Source organism: Mizuhopecten yessoensis, unplaced genomic scaffold (genome assembly GCF_002113885.1).
Source record: "Mizuhopecten yessoensis strain PY_sf001 unplaced genomic scaffold, ASM211388v2 scaffold5303, whole genome shotgun sequence".
Classification (NCBI taxonomy): domain Eukaryota; kingdom Metazoa; phylum Mollusca; class Bivalvia; order Pectinida; family Pectinidae; genus Mizuhopecten; species Mizuhopecten yessoensis.
In genome coordinates, this window is record NW_018405981.1 from 34638 (window position 1) to 60854 (window position 26217).

Sequence of the window (26217 nt, forward strand, 5' to 3'; positions counted from 1 at the left end):
CATATGTCTGATGTCTGGTATTATTATTGACGGCTAGCATGTGTCTGAACTCTGGTATTATTATTGACGGCTAGCAATTGTCTGAACTATGGTATTATTATTGACGGCTAACATGTGTCTGATGTCTGGTATTATTATTGACGGCTAGCATGTGTCACATCTGGTATTATTATTGACAGCTAGCATGAATCTGACGTCTAGTATTATTATTGACGGCTAGCATGAATTTGACGTCTAGTATTATTATTGACGGCTAGCATGTGTCTGACGTCTGGTATTATTATTGATGGGCAGCAAGTGTCTGACGTCTGTTATTATTATTGACAGCTAGCATGTGTCTGACGTCTGGTATTATTATCGACAGCTAGCATGTGTCTGACGTCTGTTATTATTATTGACAACTAGCATGTGTCTGACGTCTGGTTTTATTATTGACAACTAGCATGTGTCTGACTTCTGGAATTATTATTTACAATAAGTGTTTGTCGTACTACTTCGAAACATCAGTTGACAAAAAAAATACCACACATACATGTTATAAAATCCATATTTTGTTTATTCATAGTATAATCAAATATGTTGCAGATTTATTCATACATTTTGCTATCCTCTTAACCAATACAAGTAGATAAGAAACCGAAATCGCTGAAAAAATGACGTATTTGGCAAAAACTTTTCAATATCAGCTTGAGAAGCCGGATACTCAGCGCTCTCTTGAGTAAAGCTTGTTGCTTCCTCCTAGGTGGACCTCGTACGATGTACATTGTAAAGTGTCAAACAAGAAGCAATTGTTTTTAATTGAATTTCAGATATTTTAATAAAATAGTGTCGTTAATTACTTCACTGCTTAGATATCCGATTAAATGTCCTCAATTTTCAATGTTTCAAATAACATAGTGGTTAATGAATTTATTACGTTAATACAAATCAGTTTGATAGCGACATATATTGTTTAAACATAAAGAAATCTATATGTTGCTAACTCGCCGTTAGTATTCAACATTAATGAAATTGCATAGATAAAAGCCCCTATAATGACTGATGATTTTATAGTACTGTAGCTCCTCCCTCAATAACTTATGTGTTAAATATCCATTACTATCATTCAAAACATTACAACAGTGTATAAGGAGCAGGAAAAACACGTGGCTACTTTATTATGTTTTTCAAAAATTAGAATCTTCATGCTCTAAATTTTCAGAAAAATAACATTAGGCCGTGAAAACAATGCTTCATATATTTGTAAATGAAAAAAACCCCTCAATCAGATATTTATTCCAAAATCCTTTTTAAGACAGATACAGCACACAGAGTTCATATTTTAGCTTTTTTATATAAAATATGATGTCTAAAAAGTATAAAGTACTACGTGTACGTTGGAGCTTCCCAGGGCAATGCATATTGTAATTTATTATATACCATGGGTTTTCCCTGAATGACTTATGCTTGAAGTGTTCATTTTTATTCCTGTAATGACGGAAATAGAAAAAATACCTTGCCTCTCATATTTACATTTGAAATAGGATATCTAGAGCAAACAGACTCTCTTATTGGCAATATTATCGTAAGCAGAAATAAATATGCCGTATATTTCAGATAAGAAGTAAGTTTATATTAATCAATTTCAATGTTTTTGAAAAAGTATATTAATCTATGCAGATTTCTTAATTAAGAATGACTGTAAATTCTCTCATATCAAGGGTAATACAAATTTTGTTTAAAAATAAAAATTGTAACATGCTTGATTATTTGCAAAATATTTGCTCAACAATTTTTATTGACTACAAAAACACAAAAAAATAAAAGTTAAGCACAATAATACTAAAATCGGATGATAAAAGTCCATGTTCCGGATCATGGTGTCACACGAAGGTGGATCTTTAGATTTACTTTGGACAACCGTGTATCGTGAACAACGTGAGAAAAATAAACAAAACAAAAAGGGGAGGTAACTCGCTTCCTCTTATAAATTTCTGAATCACAATGTTAAGCGTAAATCACGGCAGTATAGATTATATGAAACATCACAGTTTGCTATATATACATAGTATATACATATTAAAACAGAAACAATTAACACTAGTATAATTACAATGGAAATAAATGATAAGTTATTGCACGTTTGAATTATGAATAAAAAATATACGTTTTTTTCTAGGGAATATGACACCACACTTCCAATCACAGCAAACGGTGGTATATGGTAATAAATTAAGTGTCATGAGCAATTGGGTTTATTAACAATATTAAATGTATCGTGGATATTGATACTTTGGTCTTTGGACCCACTCAGTTCTATTATTCCTTCTTTCAAAAAACCAATAACAAACTTCTTTTTCCGATTTGTCCATTTGTATCGGTTAACACATACACATTATCCATACATATACTTAAAACGGATACCATAATTAACATGAGAAATTGTATAAATGTATGAAACTTCTATTTCCTGTTTAGCTCTTTCTATCGTAGTATAAGTTACAAAAATCCAAAGACCAAAGCTATCCTCAAGGTGTGACGTGAGACATGGATGAATGAACATGTCAGTAAAAATATACGAAACCCTGATTATTTTTCTGCCCTATCTTTATCTTGTTCTAAGCCTATAATGTACTAGTTTTCATGAGATGATGAATTTAAACAGTTGAATGACGTCACTCGTCACTTAAACTTAACCAGAGGATGTTATATTTCAGTTGGACAGTTACCGAAGTAAGAATGTCGTTTCACCGAGTCGCCATGTTAGGCCGGTTCTAATGCAGTTTTGGCATTTCATATCTATTACGAAATTCTTAAAGCGCACGCGGTGTCTTAGATGAATCCTTCCCTACATTACGGGTATGACAAAAATGCCAACATCCGTGGACAGCCTCATGAGAACCAAACCCTTGGAAAGCCTTGGGTTTGGAATGATAAATCTTTCCCCGCAGACGAAGTTTTTTTTTGTCATACATTAAAGATGGAAAGAAAGACAGTTTTACTGGCGTCATTGACTAAAACCAGTAACATCTATTCCATACACAATTAATAGATAAATTAAGGTATTATGGAGAAAACATTCAAACATAATTGATAATTGTGTACCTAGTGAATTTGAGTCTGATTATAAAATATGCTCACTATGACTGAGGATAAGAAGCTCGGTCTCTCGCTCTCTTTCTCCGCTATGCTGTAATTATCTCCCTTGTATCTCTTTATGATTAAAACTATTTATCAATTTAAATAATTATCAATTTTATACTTTCCTTGTTTTCCATTTCATTTCAAATCGATCTGAAAATGCATGATATTGTATCGTGAGTTGTTTCCCTGTTGTAGATAACCTTCTGTATAGAACTACATGACGATCATAGTGCAGATATAACGAATTTTCATTAGTTCGGCACATGGTTTGAAAACATAATTTGGAATCTCGAAATCAAGATATTGCATAACCTTTTACCAGATGTGGGGAGAAAACTACCTGACCTACAAGCTAGCTTTCAAGAGTTGTGGTATAACTCTGGGACGCGCTAACTAGTGCAGCAACATCAAGTGTGGTGAATGGCTGGTTTGGTGCCCGCCCGCACATTACACATGTAGCGCTACAGGAGAAAGACTGGATACACAGTAGGATCTTTTCTCTTGCCACATATTTGAAAGGAACGACAACAACTAAATTAAGAAACACACTGTAGTCGACATGCCGCACTCTTTTACATACTTCTACACTCAGTTCCTACTTCCGGTAAAAAAACTGGAACTATTATGTTAAATTCATTAATGTTACTTCTGGTTTTCCTTTCATATTCTGAAAGTTTTTGACCGAATCAGTCTTCTGTTTTAAATAATTAAGTCTCTGTCATCGAGACCAATGACGTCATTTTCCTCGCTCACGAGAAAAAAGATAAGGAGCTGCATTCTTTACATTTCAATTTGTCTCCAATTGTTTGTGTCCTTGTAGCACCAAGTAACCAGTTGTTAAAACAGATATTATCATGTTTCACGTGTTAATTATTTCCAGTCCAAAGTCATTCTCCATGTCATGCACTATTTCCAAACTACTGTCCCGTATGCTACTCGTGTTACTGTCCGTTGATAAGGCTGAATCAACACTTGACCGCGAGGCGGCGCTGCTTGCGGATCTTCGCGCCCACGTGGTTTCATCGTATTCCGGTTCGATATGAATATTTTTCACTGCGGTGAACTTTTCCTTTCTCCGCAAATGAATGTGCTTTTTTACAAACTTATACAACCTCCTGGAATCATCTCGAATCTAGAAATATATAAACAAACGGTACGTTAATATATATTTGGAAAAGAATCTCTATTTTGTCAAAGGCAAACCTGTTATTATTTCATTACGATGATATGAGTTTTGCAACTTAAGTTGTAACACCCTATTCAGTCATCCCATTTTCTTCAGTAGATTATACCCTCCATCCCCCGGGGGGCATCAGCCTTAGTACGGCTGCCTCTACAGCAACTCAGGCTTTGCACTTTAACCAATATATTCAAGTAGTTGCTAATCATTTACAGCGCTGATGATCACATATTATATAGTACAAGTTAGTCTAACCAACACTTTAGATGAAACCAGATAGGAAATGGTACAAAATATAGACGATTAATTGGGGACGTAACAGAGTGCTGGACACTTACCCCTCCCACAGCACCAGAGATGGCCTCTTTCGCTGATCTCGACTTCCGGTCTGCCTCCATGGGAATTGGTCCGTTTTCGTCCGAAACCAAAACGCTCTGGAGTTCCTGTAAAATATAGAAATACAGAAACACATTAATATACTTTCTTAAGCAGAAAGAAACTGAGGTCTAAAAAAAAAGTCCTTTTGAAGATTAAGCGTCATTGCAAAATACAACAACGTATGTGGTCTCGCATAAATATGTGTTGCTTTAGGGTTCTTAAACGTTTTTAATAATGATAATAATTCGAGTTTCTTATATACCGCTTTATCACAACTTAGTTCGTAGGTCGTCTCAAAGCGGTTCACAAATTATTATCCGTGGTTATAAGGCCTTTGCAACCAGCCAGTATCTTTCTCAACTCCCTGGGGAGCATACAGCCGGAGCTGCCATTTCGGTGCTAACAGCTAGCATTCAACAATTTTAGCACTGCCCAACCACGTGCTCATTTACAGTAGACTGGAACAAGCGAAGTAAAGTATCTTGCCCAAGGTACAACACAGAGCCGTGCTGTGACTCGAACCCGCAACCCTTATCACGAAACACAACTGAAATATCCGGACATGTTAAAACAAGCATCAAATACAGCAATAGGAATGATATCGAATTGAAAAACTTATAAACGCAAATTGGTAACATGGCTTTAATGAGCTGAAATACCTTGTGCCATATTCCTTTAACAACGTTGAGTAATAAATCTTTTTCTTCTACAAAAAAATGTAATAGACAAAGAGATTGGGATTTAGCGTTGCTTGGTTAACTAGGCGTCACAAAGCCCTGGAGTTAAATCATGTCGGTTTGTACCTGTTCACACTTCTTCTCCCCTTATTACCGTGTAATGCTAGCCACAGAAATCAGTAGGAGAGTGGGGGATCGATCTTTCGATTTCTAACCGGATAGAAATTATTTTTGTTTCTATATGTGGTAATAGGTATACCTATATTGATATTTTCCCTGTCCATGGCCATAGCTGTTGATAGGACGTTAAACAATACTTAACCAAACCAAACCCTGGGAGGTGTGAGCTTTACGCAGCAATAGTTATTTACAAGCGCTGTAATTATATATGCGGAATACTATCACGCGACCAATCCTTGTACCATTAATTTGTTTATTTGCATAGCATGAATAAAATCATTAACATATATTCTTAAAAATAATGATTGATTTAATAACCCGGAAAAAAATCTGATAACACCACGTCCCCTCTTTCTAATTCGGAGGGGGTCGATATCCCTCCAAAGCAGCAACCCCACAGCGCTTCAAAATATAGAACTCCCGCCCCCTAATTTTCTCAAAACTGCATTCGCTCATGTATAGTTCTAACCATTACAATTATAAATAGTAAAATTTAACATCATTGGCACATTAGGATGACCATTCAGATCACATTACACTTATGTTTCTGAAAATACGTATTTAACGCGAATCACCTAGATAATCAATCTAGATAATGCAGGCAGAATAATGACGATAACTTCCGTCTCGGGCTTGATATTAATTAGCATTATGTATATTGCATAAATGTAGATTTCGCATTCTCACTAATATGATGAAATGGAAGCACTTGACTTTTAAGCATCATAACACTTAGACGTATTACTCAACTTTATCACGTATTGATGAAATACAATAAATGTTGAAAGGTGCGACATCGTAACACGCCTGTAGAGGTTAAACAAGTTCTGAACAAAGAATTTCCACATAACAATTTTCCTCATTGCAAATATATCGGATTCATACAAATAAACGAATGACCAGGTCCCAGCCTCTTTAACGTCCCGGTAGTGAAGTGAAGGAATTTCTTTAACCTAAACAATGGTTATCTTGTAACCTAAACAATGGTTATCTTGTAACCTAAACAATGGTTATCTTGTAACCTAAACAATGGTTATCTTGGAGGGAAATCTCCGTTACTGCAATGGGTTTCGTCAAACCAAACATGTTTTCGTTGTTTAATGATAGATTAGAAATATTTCCAAAATATTCGTTTTAACAGTGTATAATATAAGAGTACCATGATAACAGAACCAAAACCCATTCTGATTCGTGTTACCATTGGATACTTCAATTATTTTTAATATTAGAAGTTTAGATGTAATATATGAAATGATAAAAAATAAATGAAAATGATTGATTTGCCTATAGTCTTGAGTAATACCTGGACTTCTTCTATAAATAATTATTTTTCATGCATATTTGTATTCCTCACACTTACCTTTACACAACAAAACACGTCACAAGGTCTACAGATGAATTAAAAAACCCACGTAAATTGTTCACACTAAATCAAGAAGGATTGTTTCATAAATCCACGGTGAATATTTTCCAAACTGTATCAGTAACACTTTGTTTAATAGACTGAAAAAATTCGGTTGTAGATGAAACACGTACTGCTTGCTATCTCCAAAACACTATATCTGTTTCGGCCACCGCCAGTACACAACTGTCGCCAGAACACACAAACTCGATTGTGGAAAATGTACCTGTATATTTATACCTGACCCCCCGGACGGATAAGAGTTTAAATAACGAAGCCGATCCGGCTAATGACAAACGCTATCAGCCGGTGCCCGGTGGATATAACTGTGTTGACAGATCAGATCACAGCACTTATTTATCCTTTAACAGATTTTTAGACAAACACAGTGATGTTATATCGGGATCATTGGCCAGCTTACCTATTCATTGTTAAATGTTGTGTATTGAGAATTTCACTTATACTGGTAGTTATACACACTATGACAGGTCATCGTTGCTAAGGGGGTAGTTATAATAATATACATAAGTATACACAACCGAGTGTTTCGTGGTCAGAAAGTGGAACGAACAGATAGTGTCATTCTGGTCGCTTCTACTGTCTGGCTAATGTTGAGCTATCTGTTGTTAAGGTACATGAAAAGATGATGTCAAACATTCAAAATGCACACAGATCTTATAGAAAGCCTTATAAACGCCATAGATCTTATAGAAAGCCTGTATAAACGCCATAGATCTTATAGAAAACCTGTATAAACGCCTTAGATCTTATAGAAAACCTGTATAAACGCCATAGATCTTATAGAAAGCCTGTATAAACGCCACAGATCTTATAGAAAGCCTATATAAATGCCATAGATCTTATAGAAAGCCTGTATAAACGCCATAGATCTTATAGAAAGCCTGTATAAACGCCATAGATCTTATAGAAAACCTGTATAAACGCCATAGATCTTATAGAAAACCTGTATAAACGCCATAGATCTTATAGAAAACCTGTATAAACGCCATAGATCTTATAGAAAACCTGTATAAACGCCATAGATCTTATAGAAAACCTGTATAAACGCCATAGATCTTATAGAAAACCTGTATAAACGCCATAGATCTTATAGAAAACCTGTATAAACGCCATAGATCTTATAGAAAACCTGTATAAACGCCATAGATCTTATAGAAAACCTGTATAAACGCCATAGATCTTATAGAAAACCTGTATAAACGCCATAGATCTTATAGAAAACCTGTATAAACGCCATAGATCTTATAGAAAACCTGTATAAACGCCATAGATCTTATAGAAAACCTGTATAAACGCCATAGATCTTATAGAAAACCTGTATAAACGCCATAGATCTTATAGAAAACCTGTATAAACGCCATAGATCTTATAGAAAACCTGTATAAACGCCATAGATCTTATAGAAAACCTGTATAAACGCCATAGATCTTATAGAAAACCTGTATAAACGCCATAGATCTTATAGAAAACCTGTATAAACGCCATAGATCTTATAGAAAACCTGTATAAACGCCATAGATCTTATAGAAAACCTGTATAAACGCCATAGATCTTATAGAAAACCTGTATAAACGCCATAGATCTTATAGAAAACCTGTATAAACGCCATAGATCTTATAGAAAACCTGTATAAACGCCATAGATCTTATAGAAAACCTGTATAAACGCCATAGATCTTATAGAAAACCTGTATAAACGCCATAGATCTTATAGAAAACCTGTATAAACGCCATAGATCTTATAGAAAACCTGTATAAACGCCATAGATCTTATAGAAAACCTGTATAAACGCCATAGATCTTATAGAAAACCTGTATAAACGCCATAGATCTTATAGAAAACCTGTATAAACGCCATAGATCTTATAGAAAACCTGTATAAACGCCATAGATCTTATAGAAAACTTGTATAAATGCCATAGATCTTATAGAAAGCCTGTATAAACGCCATAGATCTTATAGAAAGCCTGTATAAACGCCATAGATCTTATAGAAAGCCTGTATAAACGCCATAGATCTTATAGAAAGCCTGTATAAACGCCATAGATCTTATAGAAAGCCTGTATAAACGCCATAGATCTTATAGAAAGCCTGTATAAACGCCATAGATCTTATAGAAAGCATGTATAAACGCCATAGATCTTATAGAAAGCCTGTATAAACGCCATAGATCTTATAGAAAGCCTGTATAAACGCCATAGATCGAAATCAATGTTATCCAATGAATTATTCTCAAAAACTAATTTCGGATGGTTATACCCTTAGATCAATAATCGATTGGAAGTAAAATTATCAGGAGAGAGAGCATTACAAAGTATATATGTTTAAGGGGTAGCTGATCACACAGTATTCTAATGGCTCTTTAGGGAAGAGGTTAAGGCGATGCTAATCACACAGCATTCTAATGGCTCTTTAGGGAAGAGGTTAAGGCGATGCTGATCACACAGCATTCTAATGGCTCTTTAGGGACGAGGTTAAGGCGCTGCTGATCACACAGCATTCTAACGGCTCTTTAGGGAAGAGGTTAAGGCGCTGCTGATCACACAGGATTCTAATGGCTCTGTAGGGAAGAGGTTAAGGCGCTGCTGATTACACAGTAATCTAATGGCTCTTTAGGGAAGAGGTTAAGGCGCTGCTGATCACACAGTATTCTAATGGCTCTGTAGGGAAGAGGTTAAGGCGCTGCTGATCACACAGCATTCTAACGGCTCTTTAGGGAAGAGGTTAAGGCGCTGCTGATCCCACAGCATTCTAATGGCTCTTTAGGGAAGAGGTTAAGGCGATGCTGATCACACAGCATTCTAATGGCTCTTTAGGGAAGAAGTTAAGGCGTTGCTGATCACACAGCATTCTAATGGCTCTTTAGGGACGAGGTTAAGGCGCTGCTGATCACACAGCATTCTAACGGCTCTTTAGGGAAGAGGTTAAGGCGCTGCTGATCCCACAGCATTCTAATGGCTCTTTAGGGAAGAGGTTAAGGCGATGCTGATCACACAGCATTCTAATGGCTCTTTAGGGACGAGGTTAAGGCGCTGCTGATCACACAGCATTCTAACGGCTCTTTAGGGAAGAGGTTAAGGCGCTGCTGATTACACAGTAATCTAATGGCTCTTTAGGGAAGAGGTTAAGGCGCTGCTGATCCCACAGCATTCTAATGGCTCTTTAGGGAAGAGGTTAAGGCGCTGCTGATTACACAGTATTCTAATGGCTCTTTAGGGAAGAAGTTAAGGCGCTGCTGATCACACAGTATTCTAATGGCTCTGTAGGGAAGATGTTAAGGCGCTGCTGATTACACAGCATTCTAATGGCTCTTTAGGGAAGAGGTTAAGGCGATGCTGATCACACAGCATTCTAATGGCTCTTTAGGGAAGAGGTTAAGGCGCTGCTGATTACACAGCATTCTAATGGCTCTTTAGGGAAGAAGTTAAGGCGCTGCTGATCACACAGTATTCTAATGGCTCTGTAGGGAAGATGTTAAGGCGCTGCTGATTACACAGCATTCTAATGGCTCTTTAGGGAAGAGGTTAAGGCGCTGCTGATCACACAGTATTCTAATGGCTCTGTAGGGAAGAGGTTAAGGCGCTGCTGATTACACAGCATTCTAATGGCTCTTTAGGGAAGAAGTTAAGGCGCTGCTGATCACACAGCATTCTAATGGCTCTTTAGGGAAGAGGTTAAGGCGCTGCTGATTACACAGCATTCTAATGGCTCTTTAAGGATGAGGTTAAGGCGCTGCTGATCACACAGCATTCTAATGGCTCTTTAGGGAAGAGGTTAAGGCGCTGCTGATCACACAGCATTAGAATGGCTCTTTAAGGATGAGGTTAAGGCGCTGCTGATCACACAGCATTATAATGGCTCTTTAAGGATGAGGTTAAGGCGCTGCTGATCACACAGTATTCTAATGGCTCTTTAGGGAAGAGGTTAAGGCGCTGCTGATCACACAACATTATAATGGCTCTTTAAGGATGAGGTTAAGGCGCTGCTGATCACACAGCATTCTAATGGCTCTTTAGGGAAGAGGTTAAGGCGCTGCTGATCACATAGCATTCTAATGGCTCTTTAAGGACGAGGTTAAGGCGCTGACCAAGTATACTGGATCTGATTATGACAATAAACGAGAAGGAAATGGTGAGATAATTGTATGCCTTTTGGACAAAGTGACCACTTTGTTTCAAGATTTGAATTATTGTTACGATGGCATGGTTTACGTAATGTAACAAAAAGGGAAGAAAAGTAATTAAGAAATAATATGAGTAGCAGCTAGCATTGAATGTATGAATGTAACAAATAAACCGTATGAAATCAACAAAAGGATTAACTGTTAATTGCAAGTATTAGCTTGATCGAACAACTTAGTCTCTCTTTGCGTTTTCAAAGCATAAACTATCTGACTTTTGGTCAGTGTAGCATGTCAAACGCCCCTCTTTCTACTATAAGTACTCTACTAAGCCTGTTTAATCTACATACATTCATATAGACTAACACTGTCAGGAAATATTTGGTGTTAGGCAAGGAGATTCACGTTGGTCCTTGTACTCCAAATCACAGGAAAAGGTGTTTTTAAGTAAAACGGTATTGTGGGATAAGTATGAAACTTTCACAAACTAAATATCATCATACAATTATGCCAAGTTACATGCTTATCCCCAAATGCCTTTTATGTACAATCAGCGGATAAACACTGGAAAAAGGCAGAACATTTGATAAAACAATGAAATCGATTAACATAAACGATTAAAGCAGATACTTTCCTTGGGGCAAGGAGACTTAAAATTACCAGCAAATCAAACTTCATATATTAAACTAATCATTTTACTGTAATTATGATGACAAATGTCATTTTTTATATGTAAGTTAAGTTTGCTAAGGAAGAAAACATCACAGGACCTTGGACAATATTATTTGATTTATATAATATACAATATTAACTATAAAAATCTTATAATTATAGCATATAAAGGGTTTCATGCATCTTTTCATTCACTTAACATTGAGAGATATTTGAAATAGCCAAGTTTGAGTTGTGTCCAGAAGCCATAACTAAGTATAAAACAAAAGGAAAGTATGTAGTCAATTTGCAATTTATGTAAGTCTACTTTAATGAGTGAAGTTGTAAAATGCAAGTCAAAATATTAATTAGAAAGGAAATTATTGAGAAATCAAATTACTTTTTAATCAAAAATGATTCAAAAATACCCCCCTGTCTTAATCCTTCGTTTTATATAAACAATCTTTAAGTGACGATTGAATTTCTGTCATATTTCATTCTGTTACATATGCTTGTCTAATTTATACATGTTTTCAAAAACAGAAATGGTATTATTTTGGTATTTAAGCTCATTTTGAAAACAGCCAACTATATTTGTGATTTACCATACCGCTTGTGGTACCCCTAGAAACCCACTTTCGGTCAAAGTTTTACCTTAGTTTTTCCGCATGTAATACAATAGGACATCTTTGAACAAAATAAGGGGTTAAAAATCCGAATATACCGGGGCCCAAAAAAGGGCCTTATAGACACTCATCCTTTAAAATAAGTCCTTGTGGTTCAGAGTAACCGTTATTAGGAGCGATCTTCCTGAAGTGGTCATACAGGGAAAAGGGATTGAGTATTTGAAATCGGTTCCTGCAATCATTTAGAAAAAAATAAACTGAATTTTGTACTTTACGTAGATACGAACCCACCCACAAAATCAATACACCAATTAAAATCATACGAATATAGGATAATTCAATGCCCAAACTGTATGTCAAGTTTAAAGGCACACAATTTACATTGTCAAGTGTAAACCCACACCCTATTATTCATAATATATTTATTGATTCCCTTACATCAATAAATGTGTGCTTCAGCGTCATGATGCATGCCGCCAAAAGCTGGTAGGTACGCAAAATGTTAAACTGTGGCAGTGTGTGTTTTTCGGATTAAGCGAATATCACAAAAAGGCATTTGACCTCAGTAAATGATGCGTCGTCCTATCAAAGCTTTGCTTTTTCGGTGATACGTACATAGCGTCTACGATTTAAAAGCTTTAAGTAACATATCAAATATTTATACTGCCCATATTGTTGTCTCGGCAATAAAGTCGCCATATTTTCATTCTAACATAATATTATGTTTGCAAGAACTTTGGAATGCAGAAAACGTTTCTTTACCTATGTATATATTTGAATTACAACAGTTACGTTTAGATTTCGTTTCAATATTGTGAAATGAATCATGATACATCATTCATTGATGACGTTATTTTTAAATCGCCTTTCAATTTGACGTTTGTAAATTTCGATACTTCAAACGATATATCATACATCGTAATACATTAATAAACAGAGACATATAATCCAACATACTTCTTTTCCGAAAACCGATTTAATTTGATTTATGCGGAAATTATTGTCGATAAACAAATACATGTTAAACGAATATCAACGATGACACAGAAGTGGTTCGTTCACAGATTATTATCCGTGGGTATAGGGCCTTTGTAACCAGCCAGTATCTGTCTCAATTCCCTGGGGAACAAACAGCCGGTGCTGCCTTTTCGGCGCTCACCGCTAGCATTCATCAATTCTAGCACTGCCCGGCAACGTACTCATTTGCAGCTGAGTAGACTGGAACAAGCGGAGTAGGGTATCTTACTCAAAGATACAACACAATGCCGTGACTCGAACCCGTAACCCTTCGGTGACGAGCCCGGCGTCCTACCACTAGACTACCTTGCCTCCTATAATATCAAAATACTTTAAAGCATTACAACACATTCACAGCTTACCTCTTCCACAAAATTATTGCTCATTACAGCAGTAAGCTGGTCAGGTTCTTGATGTGTGCAGGCGAGCATGGTGGCGGCGCAAGCGTTAATAATCCTTGATAAGTAGTATACGTAACGTATTTATGTCTCTGTGCAGATTATATAGCTTCCAATTTATAAGGAACGATACTACCAAGACTTCAATATATATTTATATAGTCCTTGTCAAACCATAACATAGGGGCCGTTCATCAATCTTGTTAGCAAATTCAAGCACAAAAACAAATTCCGAAATGTTTCACCAAATTGTTTTCAAAGTTGTAATGAAGTAGAAGCGATCCGTCACCTGTACATATTATCAATTGAGTAGTTGTTAATAACGTCAAGTAAATAACATGGAATCCAACTCTCCACAACTGTCAGTGTAATTGGTCGCAGTGTATACTACTGTTCTTTTGCAGTATAAAAGACAATGTTCGCAAAAGTTAGAAACATAAACATATATTCTATCCAATCAATGCATCCCAATCATTAACATCACAGATCAGTATACATGAATATATTCTACAGAACGGCGATGTCCGTTTCGGAGGGACTGGTTGCTTGCCTTCCGATACATAACATCATGCTGTATTCTGGCAGCTCGTGGGCTATTGATGAAGTTGTGGTGTTTGTTGGGATGAATCGATTTTCTTTATCGTTGGCGGCAATCATAACAACAAGCGCTGTGGGGGAGACTGCTAATAAGGCAATATCAAATGATCAGCATCATGTTTACCATTTAAGGTAAGTCACAGTTTAATGGCGTTTGTTCAATAATTTGTGACGTACATGTATCTGAGTACGGCGTCACGCACGTGCATTATGCACGACATTGACTTGTCAGTGATCATCAATAATTAGCGATAATTGTGTATAAGTAGGATTACGATTGATTCTGGCGTGATTGATGATGATCTGCTAGATTGATACTATCCTGATCTTTATCAATGACAATTGTTAACAGCAAAAGTATATCTTCAAATGACTATAGTGTTAGACAGTGAAAAAACACAACGTCATTTATTTGCGTATTTACTCATGTAATATCACTTATTGAGAGGTAGGATGTTCATCTCGACATCATAGTGTCTTGTCATTGTATGAAAGGCAATACAAATGTGGTTCGCTTTATCTGATATAATTATTTCGAGTGTAAGTCATCGTACATGTAATTAAAACGTCAGAAAAGAAACTATCCTGTATGACAAATACGATGCCTTGGATATTATTACATGTATTAATATAACTCATAATCCTATTACCGACTGTGACGAGATTTGATTGGTCACCAGCACTAGTATTGATGTTTATTATACAATGTGGTTTCCGTAATGGAAGTCTGTGTGACGTAATGGGTGGTTCAGGTAATCCTACATACAATCAACTCCCTGTCAATAGGTCTACGTAAGTAGGCAAATATAGCACGTGTAACAATACACAGACCATCGATAAATAGAACTGATCTGATGTTATTTGAAGTTTTATTGAAAACATCATTGGAGATACAAGTTAAGGAAACACATACATACAAATTTAGTAACAAATAAAAAAACCAAGGTCAGTAAAGATTCTCGGTACAATATGACTACATGCATTTAGTTCAGTTTGATCTCTAGAATAGTATTTAAGTTTATAAGAAGGACAATTTATGCCTAAATTGTTCCACTATGTACGCAAAGCAGCATTAAAGGACAGTCGTCTAGATAACACTTTATAACGATACGAATGTACATCGTTTGCTAACTATAGAAAAAGAAAAAAAAAAGTATTTCACACTGAAACCGTGCTAGCATGAATTTCAGCTACACGATTACAAAATGTGCGTCCAACCTCTGGATTGACAGTCCATCCGCAGATTTTGCTATTCTGTGACGTTAAATAATCACTAGAAATACAATAAAGGAAGGACTCGTTATTTTAACTTAACATTTTAGATATTTGTCTTCACCGTCCTCCTGGTCACTTCTATTGAGGAAGTTGATAAAGTTATTTGTTTACCGGGTAAAACAGGATTCTCCCAGACAGAAATAATGTGTGTAATCTTTGTTATGTATCGTAAATCTATAGTTATAGACTTTTGGGATTGATTGGTCTTACTCCAGTACACATTGTGTCTAGTCTAGTACATTATGTATCGTCTAGCAACAGTCGAGAGACATCTACTAATAAGGAAGTAAGGATACGACAGTAACATATCGAGTAAAGGGATTATTGGACAGAATCTCATCTGGTCTTATCAAGGACATTTGTCCTGTCTATTGTTATACATTATCACTATATGTCTTTTTCCTCAGAGATGATTTAAGTGTGTGCCTATCTTTATGTTTACGTAGTATTGTGTTGTGTTCCAAGGGGGAAATGCTTGGTGTCAAAGGGATGGAATCGCTGTCCAGTTCACACAACATCACAACACGTGGAGTCCATATTGTCGAACTACTTTATCGCTGTCCAGCTCACACAACATCACAACACGTGGAGTCCATATTGTCGAACTACTTTATCGCTGTCCAGCTCACACAACATCACAACACGTGGAGTCCATATTGTCGAACTACTTTATCGCTGTCCAGCTCACACAACATCACAACACGTGGAGTCCATATTGTCGAACTACTTTATCGCTGTCCAGCTCACACAACATCACAACACGTGGAGTCCATATTGTCGAACTACTTTATCGCTGTCCAGCTCACACAACATCACAACACGTGGAGTCCATATTGTCGAACTACTTTATCGCTGTCCAGCTCACACAACATCACAACACGTGGAGTCCATATTGTCGAACTACTTTATCGCTGTCCAGCTCACACAACATCACAACACGTGGAGTCCATATTGTCGAACTACTTTATCGCTGTCCAGCTCACACAACATCACAACACGTGGAGTCCATATTGTCGAACTACTTTATCGCTGTCCAGCTCACACAACATCACAACACGTGGAGTCCATATTGTCGAACTACTTTATCGCTGTCCAGCTCACACAACATCACAACACGTGGAGTCCATATTGTCGAACTACTTTATCGCTGTCCAGCTCACACAACATCACAACACGTGGAGTCCATATTGTCGAACTACTTTATCGCTGTCCAGCTCACACAACATCACAACACGTGGAGTCCATATTGTCGAACTACTTTATCGCTGTCCAGCTCACACAACATCACAACACGTGGAGTCCATATTGTCGAACTACTTTATCGCTGTCCAGCTCACACAACATCACAACACGTGGAGTCCATATTGTCGAACTACTTGTATCGCAATGTATATGTTGATAGGTTGAGAGTAACACAACGTGGTAAAATGTCCTCCCTTTTCTTCTCATTCAACCCGCATACTTCCCAAATAATATCAAACATACATCATTTTGGCATAGGAGGAGCAGTGCTCAAACTGTTAGTCAGGGATACCTTTCCTCCTCAAACTAGACTTCAAAAGAAATATTCAAGAGGACAAGAGCGAACGATGGTGTGCTAATTGGGTAATATTCATCATTAAAACATATCATCATTATTGTTCCATGAAAAGGTTAGGATTTTTGCCCGAGCCCACAGGGGGCTAAGAGGCAGTAGTAGTATATGAATATGAGTTTTCCTCTGGATAACAGGGGTTAAGAGTTAACAATTGTACAATTTCTGTGGGTGGGTAGACGAAAGCAAGCAGCATTCTTTTAAAAATACATAAAAAAAACTAGGAGCGGTCGAGTAAAAACAAACAAACACTTATCGGATTATCAACTTTGTTTCTCCTGTTTCGAAATACTTCATTTACGTCTGTGTTAATAATGCAGTAACACGAAACAACGGTTTTTCTTCAGTAGTCAACCTTAACAATCACGGGCCACACAGACTGCGTTTTGTTTTCCACATCTTACACCGGTTATATGTACTAAAATGTGCACAATACACCACATTTTACTTCAATATATGTTATTGCCTTCTTATAGTATCAAGGCCTGTCCCTACACAGTAATGTACGTGTCAGGATGGAGATAAATATTTACAGTATAAAGGTCTAATACACCGATATCCTGAGCTTATTAAATCACTTATTTACAATCCCTCCACATTGTAGATATGAAATTCCCAACAAAGAAGATCTTGAATTATGTACTTTAAATTCCAAAGCGGATCACGAGCGCTAGTTTTATTCAAGAAAAACATACCTGTTTGTTATTGTGACACTATTCGAGACTTTTGAACTTAATCTTATTTAGACACCCAAACAATGCATTTTTTGTTTATGGTGTTTTTATAAACGTATATCTTATTCTTAATGTCGCCATGCCATTGTTTCCAGGATGTTTTCCTGTTCAGTGTGGTTTTAGCGTTAGTCTGATCGTCATTGGAATAATGTTTTGTTCGAAATGTTTGTCTGTATACCATTGTAACAAAGAGATAGGATTCCGATACAAACGACGTCTCTTAAAAACATAGATAAGTTTAACAGATCGTAGCCACTAGCCAAGAAGACCCATCCCACGTAAAGTACGAAAACATCCCACGTAAAGTACGAAAGCATCTTCGTAAACAAACTGTGTAGATATACATACATATATCTATATATGGTCTACCATATTGATCTATGTGTACTTCTTAACAGAGCAATACAACAACGCAACATTGTGTACACCTGTCTAATCCGACACCTTGTGGGGTCCAACATTATGTTTGAGTTAGACAGCGTGTCTTTTTACAACCTGTCTTATCGGACACTTGGTGGGTCCATCATATCAAATTAAGTAGCTAGTCAGAATATACAGGAGTTATTTTTTAATTTGTTTTCTTTTTCATATACAATGTATATAAATATAATATACGGTATTACAGCTGCCATTTCGTAAAGGAAATCCTAGTCATGGTTATCATATATACATATACTTAGTTGAACTAAAACGGAAATGGAACGGAAGTGGTGAGAAAGGAAATAAAAGAATGTTTTCAAATTATGCAGTTGTAACAGTAAAACTGCAGAGCCTTTCACTCAAATCAATGACCAGTGGGTACGCGAGTTCTGTGGTCGCCCTATATAACAGTAAATCAATGACAAGTGGGTATGCACGGAGAGTTCTGTGGTCGCCCTATATATGTCACTCCTGACAACTGATACCCATGAAAGTATTTACGGGTGGGCTTTGGTACAGAGAACCCATTCAAAGGGGTCTCATAAGTATAGCTACCGAAGTCAGCCATAACCTCTCATATATATATATATATAGCTATTTGCTTTGTAGACCAGAGCGGGTAAAACACCCCTAGCCCGTACAATAGAGCGGTAGATCTACCCGTTCTGCTTACCTCTCCCAGTGCGAAACTTGTGAGATATCAAATTACTTAGGAAGGTGTATTCCATTTAAATTTATCTCGATTTTGCAGACAGAGTTATAATCCATACATCGATTGATTTTTAAAATGCAATATCTGCAATATCATGGTCATTACGTCCAGTATGGTTATGTGTGCATATATATATCGGTACCTTTCTCATGCACACTGATGCATGTCTAACACTAAGTGGCGCATGTTGTCTGCACCTGGCTAAGTATTAAACGTTTAGTACATTCAGCATATTGTCTGCACCTGGCTAAGTATTAAACGTTTAGTACATTCAGCATATTGTCTGCACCTGGCTCAGTATTAAACGTTTAGTACATTCAGCATGTTGTCTGCACCTGGCTCAGTATTAAACGTTTAGTACATTCAGCATGTTGTCTGCACCTGGCTCAGTATTAAACGTTTAGTACATTCAGCATGTTGTCTGCACCTGGCTAAGTATTAAACGTTTAGTACATTCAGCATGTTGTCTGCACCTGGCTAAGTATTAAACGTTTAGTACATTCAGCATGTTGTCTGCACCTGGCTAAGTATTAAACGTTTAGTACATTCAGCATGTTGTCTGCACCTGGCTAAGTATTAAACGTTTAGTACATTCAGCATGTTGTCTGCACCTGGCTAAGTATTAAACGTTTAGTACATTCAGCATGTTGTCTGCACCTGGCTAAGTATTAAACGTTTAGTACATTCAGCATGTTGTCTGCACCTGGCTAAGTATTAAACGTTTAGTACATTCAGCATGTTGTCTGCACCTGGCTAAGTATTAAACGTTTAGTACATTCAGCATGTTGTCTGCACCTGGCTAAGTATTAAACGTTTAGTACATTCAGCATGTTGTCTGCACCTGGCTAAGTATTAAACGTTTAGTACATTCAGCATGTTTTCTGCACCTGGCTAAGTATTAAACGTTTAGTACATTCAGCATGTTTTCTGCCCCTGGCTAAGTATTAAACGTTTAGTACAATCAGCATGTTGTCTGCACCTGGCTCAGTATTAAACGTTCAGTTCATTCAGCATGTTGTCTGCACCTGGCTAAGTATGAAACGTTTAGTACATTCAGCATGTTTTCTGCGCCTGGCTAAGTATTAAACGTTTAGTACAATCAGCATGTTGTCTGCACCTGGCTAAGTATTATACGTTCAGTACATTCAGCACGTTGTCTGCACCTGGCTAAGTATTATACGTTTAGTACATTCAGCATGTTGCAACAGTTTACATTGAGTGAGTCGATAAATATCTGACAAATTAATAACGCAAATGTGCTTATAGGCAAGTAAATATGATTGTTAGCTAAATAATTTACAATATACATTAAGTACATTCAGCATGTTGTCTGCCCCTGGCTCAGTATTAAACGTTTAGTACATTCAGCATTTTGTTTGCACCTGGCTAAGTATTAAACGCTTAGTACATTCAGCATATTGTCTGCACCTGGCTAAGTATTATACGTTTAGAACATTCAGCATGTTGTCTGCACCTCGCTAAGTATTAAACGTTTAGTACAATCAGCATGTTGTCTGCACCTGGCTCAGTATTAAACGGTTAGTACATTCAGCATGTTGTCTGTACCTGGCTAAGAATTAAACGTTTAGTACATTCAGCACGTTGTCTGCACCTGGCTAAGTATTATACGTTTAGTACATTCAGCATGTTTTCTGCCCCTGGCTAAGTATTAAACGTTTAGGACATTCAGCATGTTGTCTGCACCTGGATAAGTATTAAACGTTTAGTACATTCAGCATGCTGTCTGCACCTGGCTAAGTATTAAACGCTTAGTACATTCAGCATATTGTCTGCACCTGGCTCAGTATTAAACGTTCAGGACATTCAGCATGTTGTCTGCACCAGGCTAAGTATTAAACGTTTAGTACATTCAGCATTTTGTTTGCACCTGGCTAAGTATTAAACGCTTAGTACATTCAGCATATTGTCTGCACCTGGCTAAGTATGAAACGTTTAGTACATTCAGCATGCTGTCTGCACCTGGCTAAGTATTAAACGCTTAGTACATTCAGCATATTGTCTGCACCTGGCTAAGTATTAAACGCTTAGTACATTCAGCATATTGTCTGCACCTGGCTAAGTATTATACGTTTAGAACATTCAGCATGTTGTCTGCACCTCGCTAAGTATTAAACGTTTAGTACATTCAGCACGTTGTCTGCACCTGGCTAAGTATGAAACGTTTAGTACATTCAGCATGTTGCAATAGTTTACATTGAGTGAGTCGTCAGCATGTTGTCTGCACCTGGCTCAGTATTAAACGTTTAGTACATTCAGCATGTTGCAATAGTTTACATTGAGTGAGTCGATAAATATCTGACAAATTAATAACGCAAATGTGCTTATAGGCAAGTAAATATGATTGTTAGCTAAATAATTTACAATATACATTATATTTACAATTTAACGCAAAGACAAGTCTGCTTCGTGTGTTAAGTTGATCCAAGGTTTAGGGAGAATCTAATGGACGACTTAAGGGACACGGAATGGGCGGGGTAAAACCTTACTTGTTTAAATATGGTTTTTAAAACGTGAACATTGGTGACAAATATTCTATTAGATTATCAAGTTGGTTTGAGTCAGCGCTACGTTCCTGGTAATTATTATTGTGTGGGAAGCCTAGCAATGCTAATTGTTACCTAGAGTAATACAAATGAGATATTTCACTGGAGTATGTGTCAATAACTTGGTCAGACTTTAAACAGCCGTGCCTAGATAAAGGTATCAAACCGGGTGAAGACAGTATCATAGGAATGGATTGAAAAATGTAAACATTCAGAAAACAGTTAATTTACAGTTTTTGAAGAGCTGTGAATGCACGTAACACGTACTCGTGTGGTTGCTCCTTTACAGTGTCTACTAGATACAGTATGTCAACGTCACACTACATCATACAGCTTTGTTGTCCCTCTAGGACTCAACGGGGAGGCTAGGGATCAAAATGGTGGACATCCAACTTGTCTAAACTACTGTTGAAACAGAGGGAAATGTGCATTATTTAGAGGAATAATGGTTAAGTTGTGCAAAGATAACAAAGCTTTTCACAACTGAGCATGATATTTAAAATGACCAGTGCGTGTACCGACGTGTTTAATGAATCATGTAGACACACTGACATTACTTTACAATAAGTATCACGATAATATCGGCTGACGTAAAACAATAACACAGTTAATAATGGATGTACTTCTGGAGTAAATGTAGCCACTCATGTAGAAAATGATAGATTTGATGTACATATATTATACTTGTAGATGATAACTACAATAAAAACACATTCGGTAATTAAATCGTATCAATTAATGATATATGGTATACCGATTTACTACCGATAATGTAACCAGCAAGTCAATTTCCGTTTTTGATATTCTTTTTCTGGTGAGTCATGTTATCGTGTCACAGTTTATATGGAATGCTACATTTAGTTTAATAGTAACTTATCTCTTGTAGACAAAATGTATAATTTTTTAACGATATACAGGTTATTTTCGTACCTTCCTCGTTTTTACTGCATTCTAGATATGTTTTGGAACACTTAGACACGAGTTTTCATTGATTCGACCTGTAGTACGGCCAATGAGCACTGAGACACGAGTTTTCATTGATTCCACCTGTAGTACGACCAATGTGCACTTAGACACGAGTTTTCATTGATTCCACCTGTAGGACGACCAATGAGCACTTAGACACGAGTTTTAATTGATTCGACCTGTAGTACGACCAATGAACACTGAGACACGAGTTTTCATTGATTCCACCTGTAGTACGACCAATGAGCACTTAGACACGAGGTTTCATTGATTCGACCTGTAGTACGACAAATGAGCACTTAGACACGGGTTTTCATTGATTCGACCTGTTGTACGACCAATGAACACTTAGACACGATTTTTCATTGATTCGACCTGTAGTACGACCAATGAACACTTAGACACGGGTTATCATTGATTCGACCTGGTGTACGACCAATGAACACTTAGACACGAGTTTTCATTGATTCGACCTGTGGTACGACCAATGAACACTAAGACACGAGTTTTCATTGATTCGACCTGTGGTACGACCAATGAACACTTAGACACGATTTTTCATTGATTCGACCTGTAGTACGACCAATGAGCACTTAGATACGAGTTTTCATTGATTCGACCTGTAGTACAACCAATGAGCACTTAGACACGAGTTTTCATTGATTCGACCTGTGGTACGACCAATGAACACGTAGACACGAGTTTTCATTGATTCGACCTGTAGTACAACCAATGAGCACTTAGACACGAGTTTTAATTGATTCGACCTGTAGTACGACCAATGAACACTTAGATAAGAGTTTTCATTGATTCGACCTGAAGTACGACCAATGAGCACTTAGACACGAGTCTTCATTGATTCGACCTGTAGTACGACAAATGAGCACTTAGACACGGGTTTTCATTGATTCGACCTGTTGTACGACCAATGAACACTTAGACACGATTTTTCATTGATTCGACCTGTAGTACGACCGATTAACACTTGGACACGAGTTTTCATTGATTTGACCTGTAGTACGACCAATGAACACTTAGACAAGAGTTTTCATTGATTCGACCTGAAGTACGACCAATGAGCACTTAGACACGAGTTTTCATTGATTCGTCCTGTAGTACGACCAATGAGCACTTAGATACGAGTTTTCATTGATTCGACCTGTAGTTCGAGCAATGAACACTTAGACACGAGCCTTCATTGATTCGACCTGTAGTACGACCAATGAACACTGAGACACGAGTTTTCATTGATTCCACCTGTAGTACGACCAATGTGCACTTAGACACGAGTTTTCATTGATTCGGCCTGTAGTACGACCAATGAGCACTTAGATACGAGTTTTCATTGATTCGACCTGTAGTACGACCAATGAACACTTAGACACGAGTTTTCATTAATTCGACCTGTGGTACGACCAATGAACACTTAGACACGAGTTTTCATTGATTCGACCTGTAGTACGACCGATTAACACTTGGACACGAGTTTTCATTGATTTGACCTGTAGTACGACCAATGAACACTTACTGGATAAAACGTCGTTAAGATGTCTGCATCGAACAACTTAATTCCCAACAGGCGCAGCAACAAATTGATTGTGCTATCAAATTGTACACTATCAAATAGAAGATAGTGGTGTCGGTATATGATGTACAGTAACCCCTTAATAACGTCTTAGATATAACTGTAATTAGTACCGAACCCTTTTCTTCACCGGGAAACACTGTCGGTTTAAGCGATAGTATATAATAACCTGAAGTTCATGGTTCGAATCCCGGTCTGGCAGCTTAACGTTTAACACTTAGAACACCATTGCTGATTAAATTCTGTTTATATAATTATTTCATCTGTATTATCTTTCATTCAAGTCCCCCAAAGTACGGTTTCTTTTCAGAAATTATTTATCAAAGGTACAGTGATAATAGAGAAACAGTTACCTATTCTTAGTTACAGTTTTAGCAGTGGTAGGGGATCCTTATGACGCATACACTCGTACGCAGAATGCGTCGTAGGATATTTTGTAAGTTATATATTATACATCAAACACGAATACAATATACAGAACTTATACGCAAATCTTCTGGATTTTTAAACATTAATGAGTAGAATACTAATAAAACCTCGTTAATAGTTTGGACGACCCTCTCCTCAGAAGTAATGTAGAGATAGGGTGTAACCTGACAAGCCCGCACGTAAACCTACCTATAAATACAAAATACCGACCGGACCATTACAATGCAGTGTACTCGTTTGATTTTACTGAAGTTCGTTCTCTAATACACACACAAAAACATCTGCAAATATTTGAATATGTATTTTTTCTGATTTAAAGTATCCTGTGTAATTAGCTCATTAGTAAGTTTTTTTCCTTTTCTTTGTCAGACTATGGCGTTCATTCAAGACATTGCATTTAAATATCTACCTCGAGTTTGATTCTATCGAATTCTGCCTTGGACACTACTGCTCTCTCTGTTAGATTTATTGACTGTGCGACTGACAGGTATCAACACTCCGACAGGTAGAGTGTTTAAACTGGACTCGTCTATCGGCACTCTCCGATAACATCAGCTCGAGGTGACTGTTTAAAGTTAGCCGGTACATAATGTACTTGTGTACACTCTTCATATAAACATTATCACAATATTTTAACAAAACAGAAATTATTTAAGCGAAATGTTGATGGTAACTTTAAAGTTTTACACACGTTATTATAATTATATTTAAGCAGAGGAAACTAGCACACAGTACTTGAAATAATCAACAACAATTACCATTATTGAAAAGATACGAAGATAATGTCACAAATCAAAACACAGGGTCTTATATTTCATAGACAGCTGGATATGTGAAAGTGACTTTTTTAATTACAAAAAATGACATTTCAATCAAAATATTATGAGAAATATCTACGGAATAGAGAAACAAATGCATTTCTTGTCAATACGGGCGATCATTTTAGATCATATATGTGAATTATTTATTCTAATTTTTGCTGATTTATAAACAAAACAAAAAGGAAATATTACCATGATGTGTCGGTATATGCTAACCAGGTTTTGACAGCTTGGGCCAAGATCCTCACCATGTGATTTCCTTATTAAAGGGACTAAATTACAAAATCTATGTACTCTATATCGTAAACAGTCAATGTATAAAATGAATTTCCCGATACCTCATTTATCTCGGATTTTATGTTCCCTGCTAACACACCTGTACAACCATACCACACAAGGTTAGGCAAAGACAGCTTTTTACGTCAACGCTGAGCTGATTATTTAAAAAAGTAATTGTTATCCCCAATACATCAATAATCTAGTCGTGCTCAAAATTGAATACAGAATGAGAGGACAATTTTGTTTACGGACAGTAATCTCTAACTATGTTAGGATTCTGTATCGTTTATAACTAACAGCAGGGACAGGGACCCAGACACCGGCTCCGTGAGGTCATACATATTGTGTTTGTGATAAATAATAATTATAATCGAAAACGGGTTTAATAATACACCACGTTAACGTATAAGGTATACTCAATCCTATAGTCTATACCCCACTGGTCCAATGATCGATTGCATTCCCTATA

The 26217-nt window shown here is 36.9% G+C and overlaps 1 protein-coding gene across 2 annotated transcripts in view; it reads right to left on the reverse strand.

The window, feature by feature from the left end:
- Nucleotides 1–551: 551 nt before the first annotated feature.
- Nucleotides 552–26217, reverse strand: part of LOC110450537 — a 33608-nt gene continuing 7942 nt past the window's right edge. The window contains exons 1-3 of one of the 2 annotated variants that reach the window (XM_021498103.1): nt 13737–13972; nt 4642–4746; nt 552–4255 (exon numbers count right to left, since the gene is read on the reverse strand). In XM_021498103.1, coding sequence (XP_021353778.1) covers nt 3983–4255; nt 4642–4746; nt 13737–13805 — 447 coding nt within the window. In that variant the 5' untranslated portion in view covers nt 13806–13972 and the 3' untranslated portion in view covers nt 552–3982. Of the gene's footprint in view, nt 4256–4641; nt 4747–13736; nt 13973–26217 lie in introns of those variants that run through there. The other variant, XM_021498102.1, reaches the window with a different exon arrangement.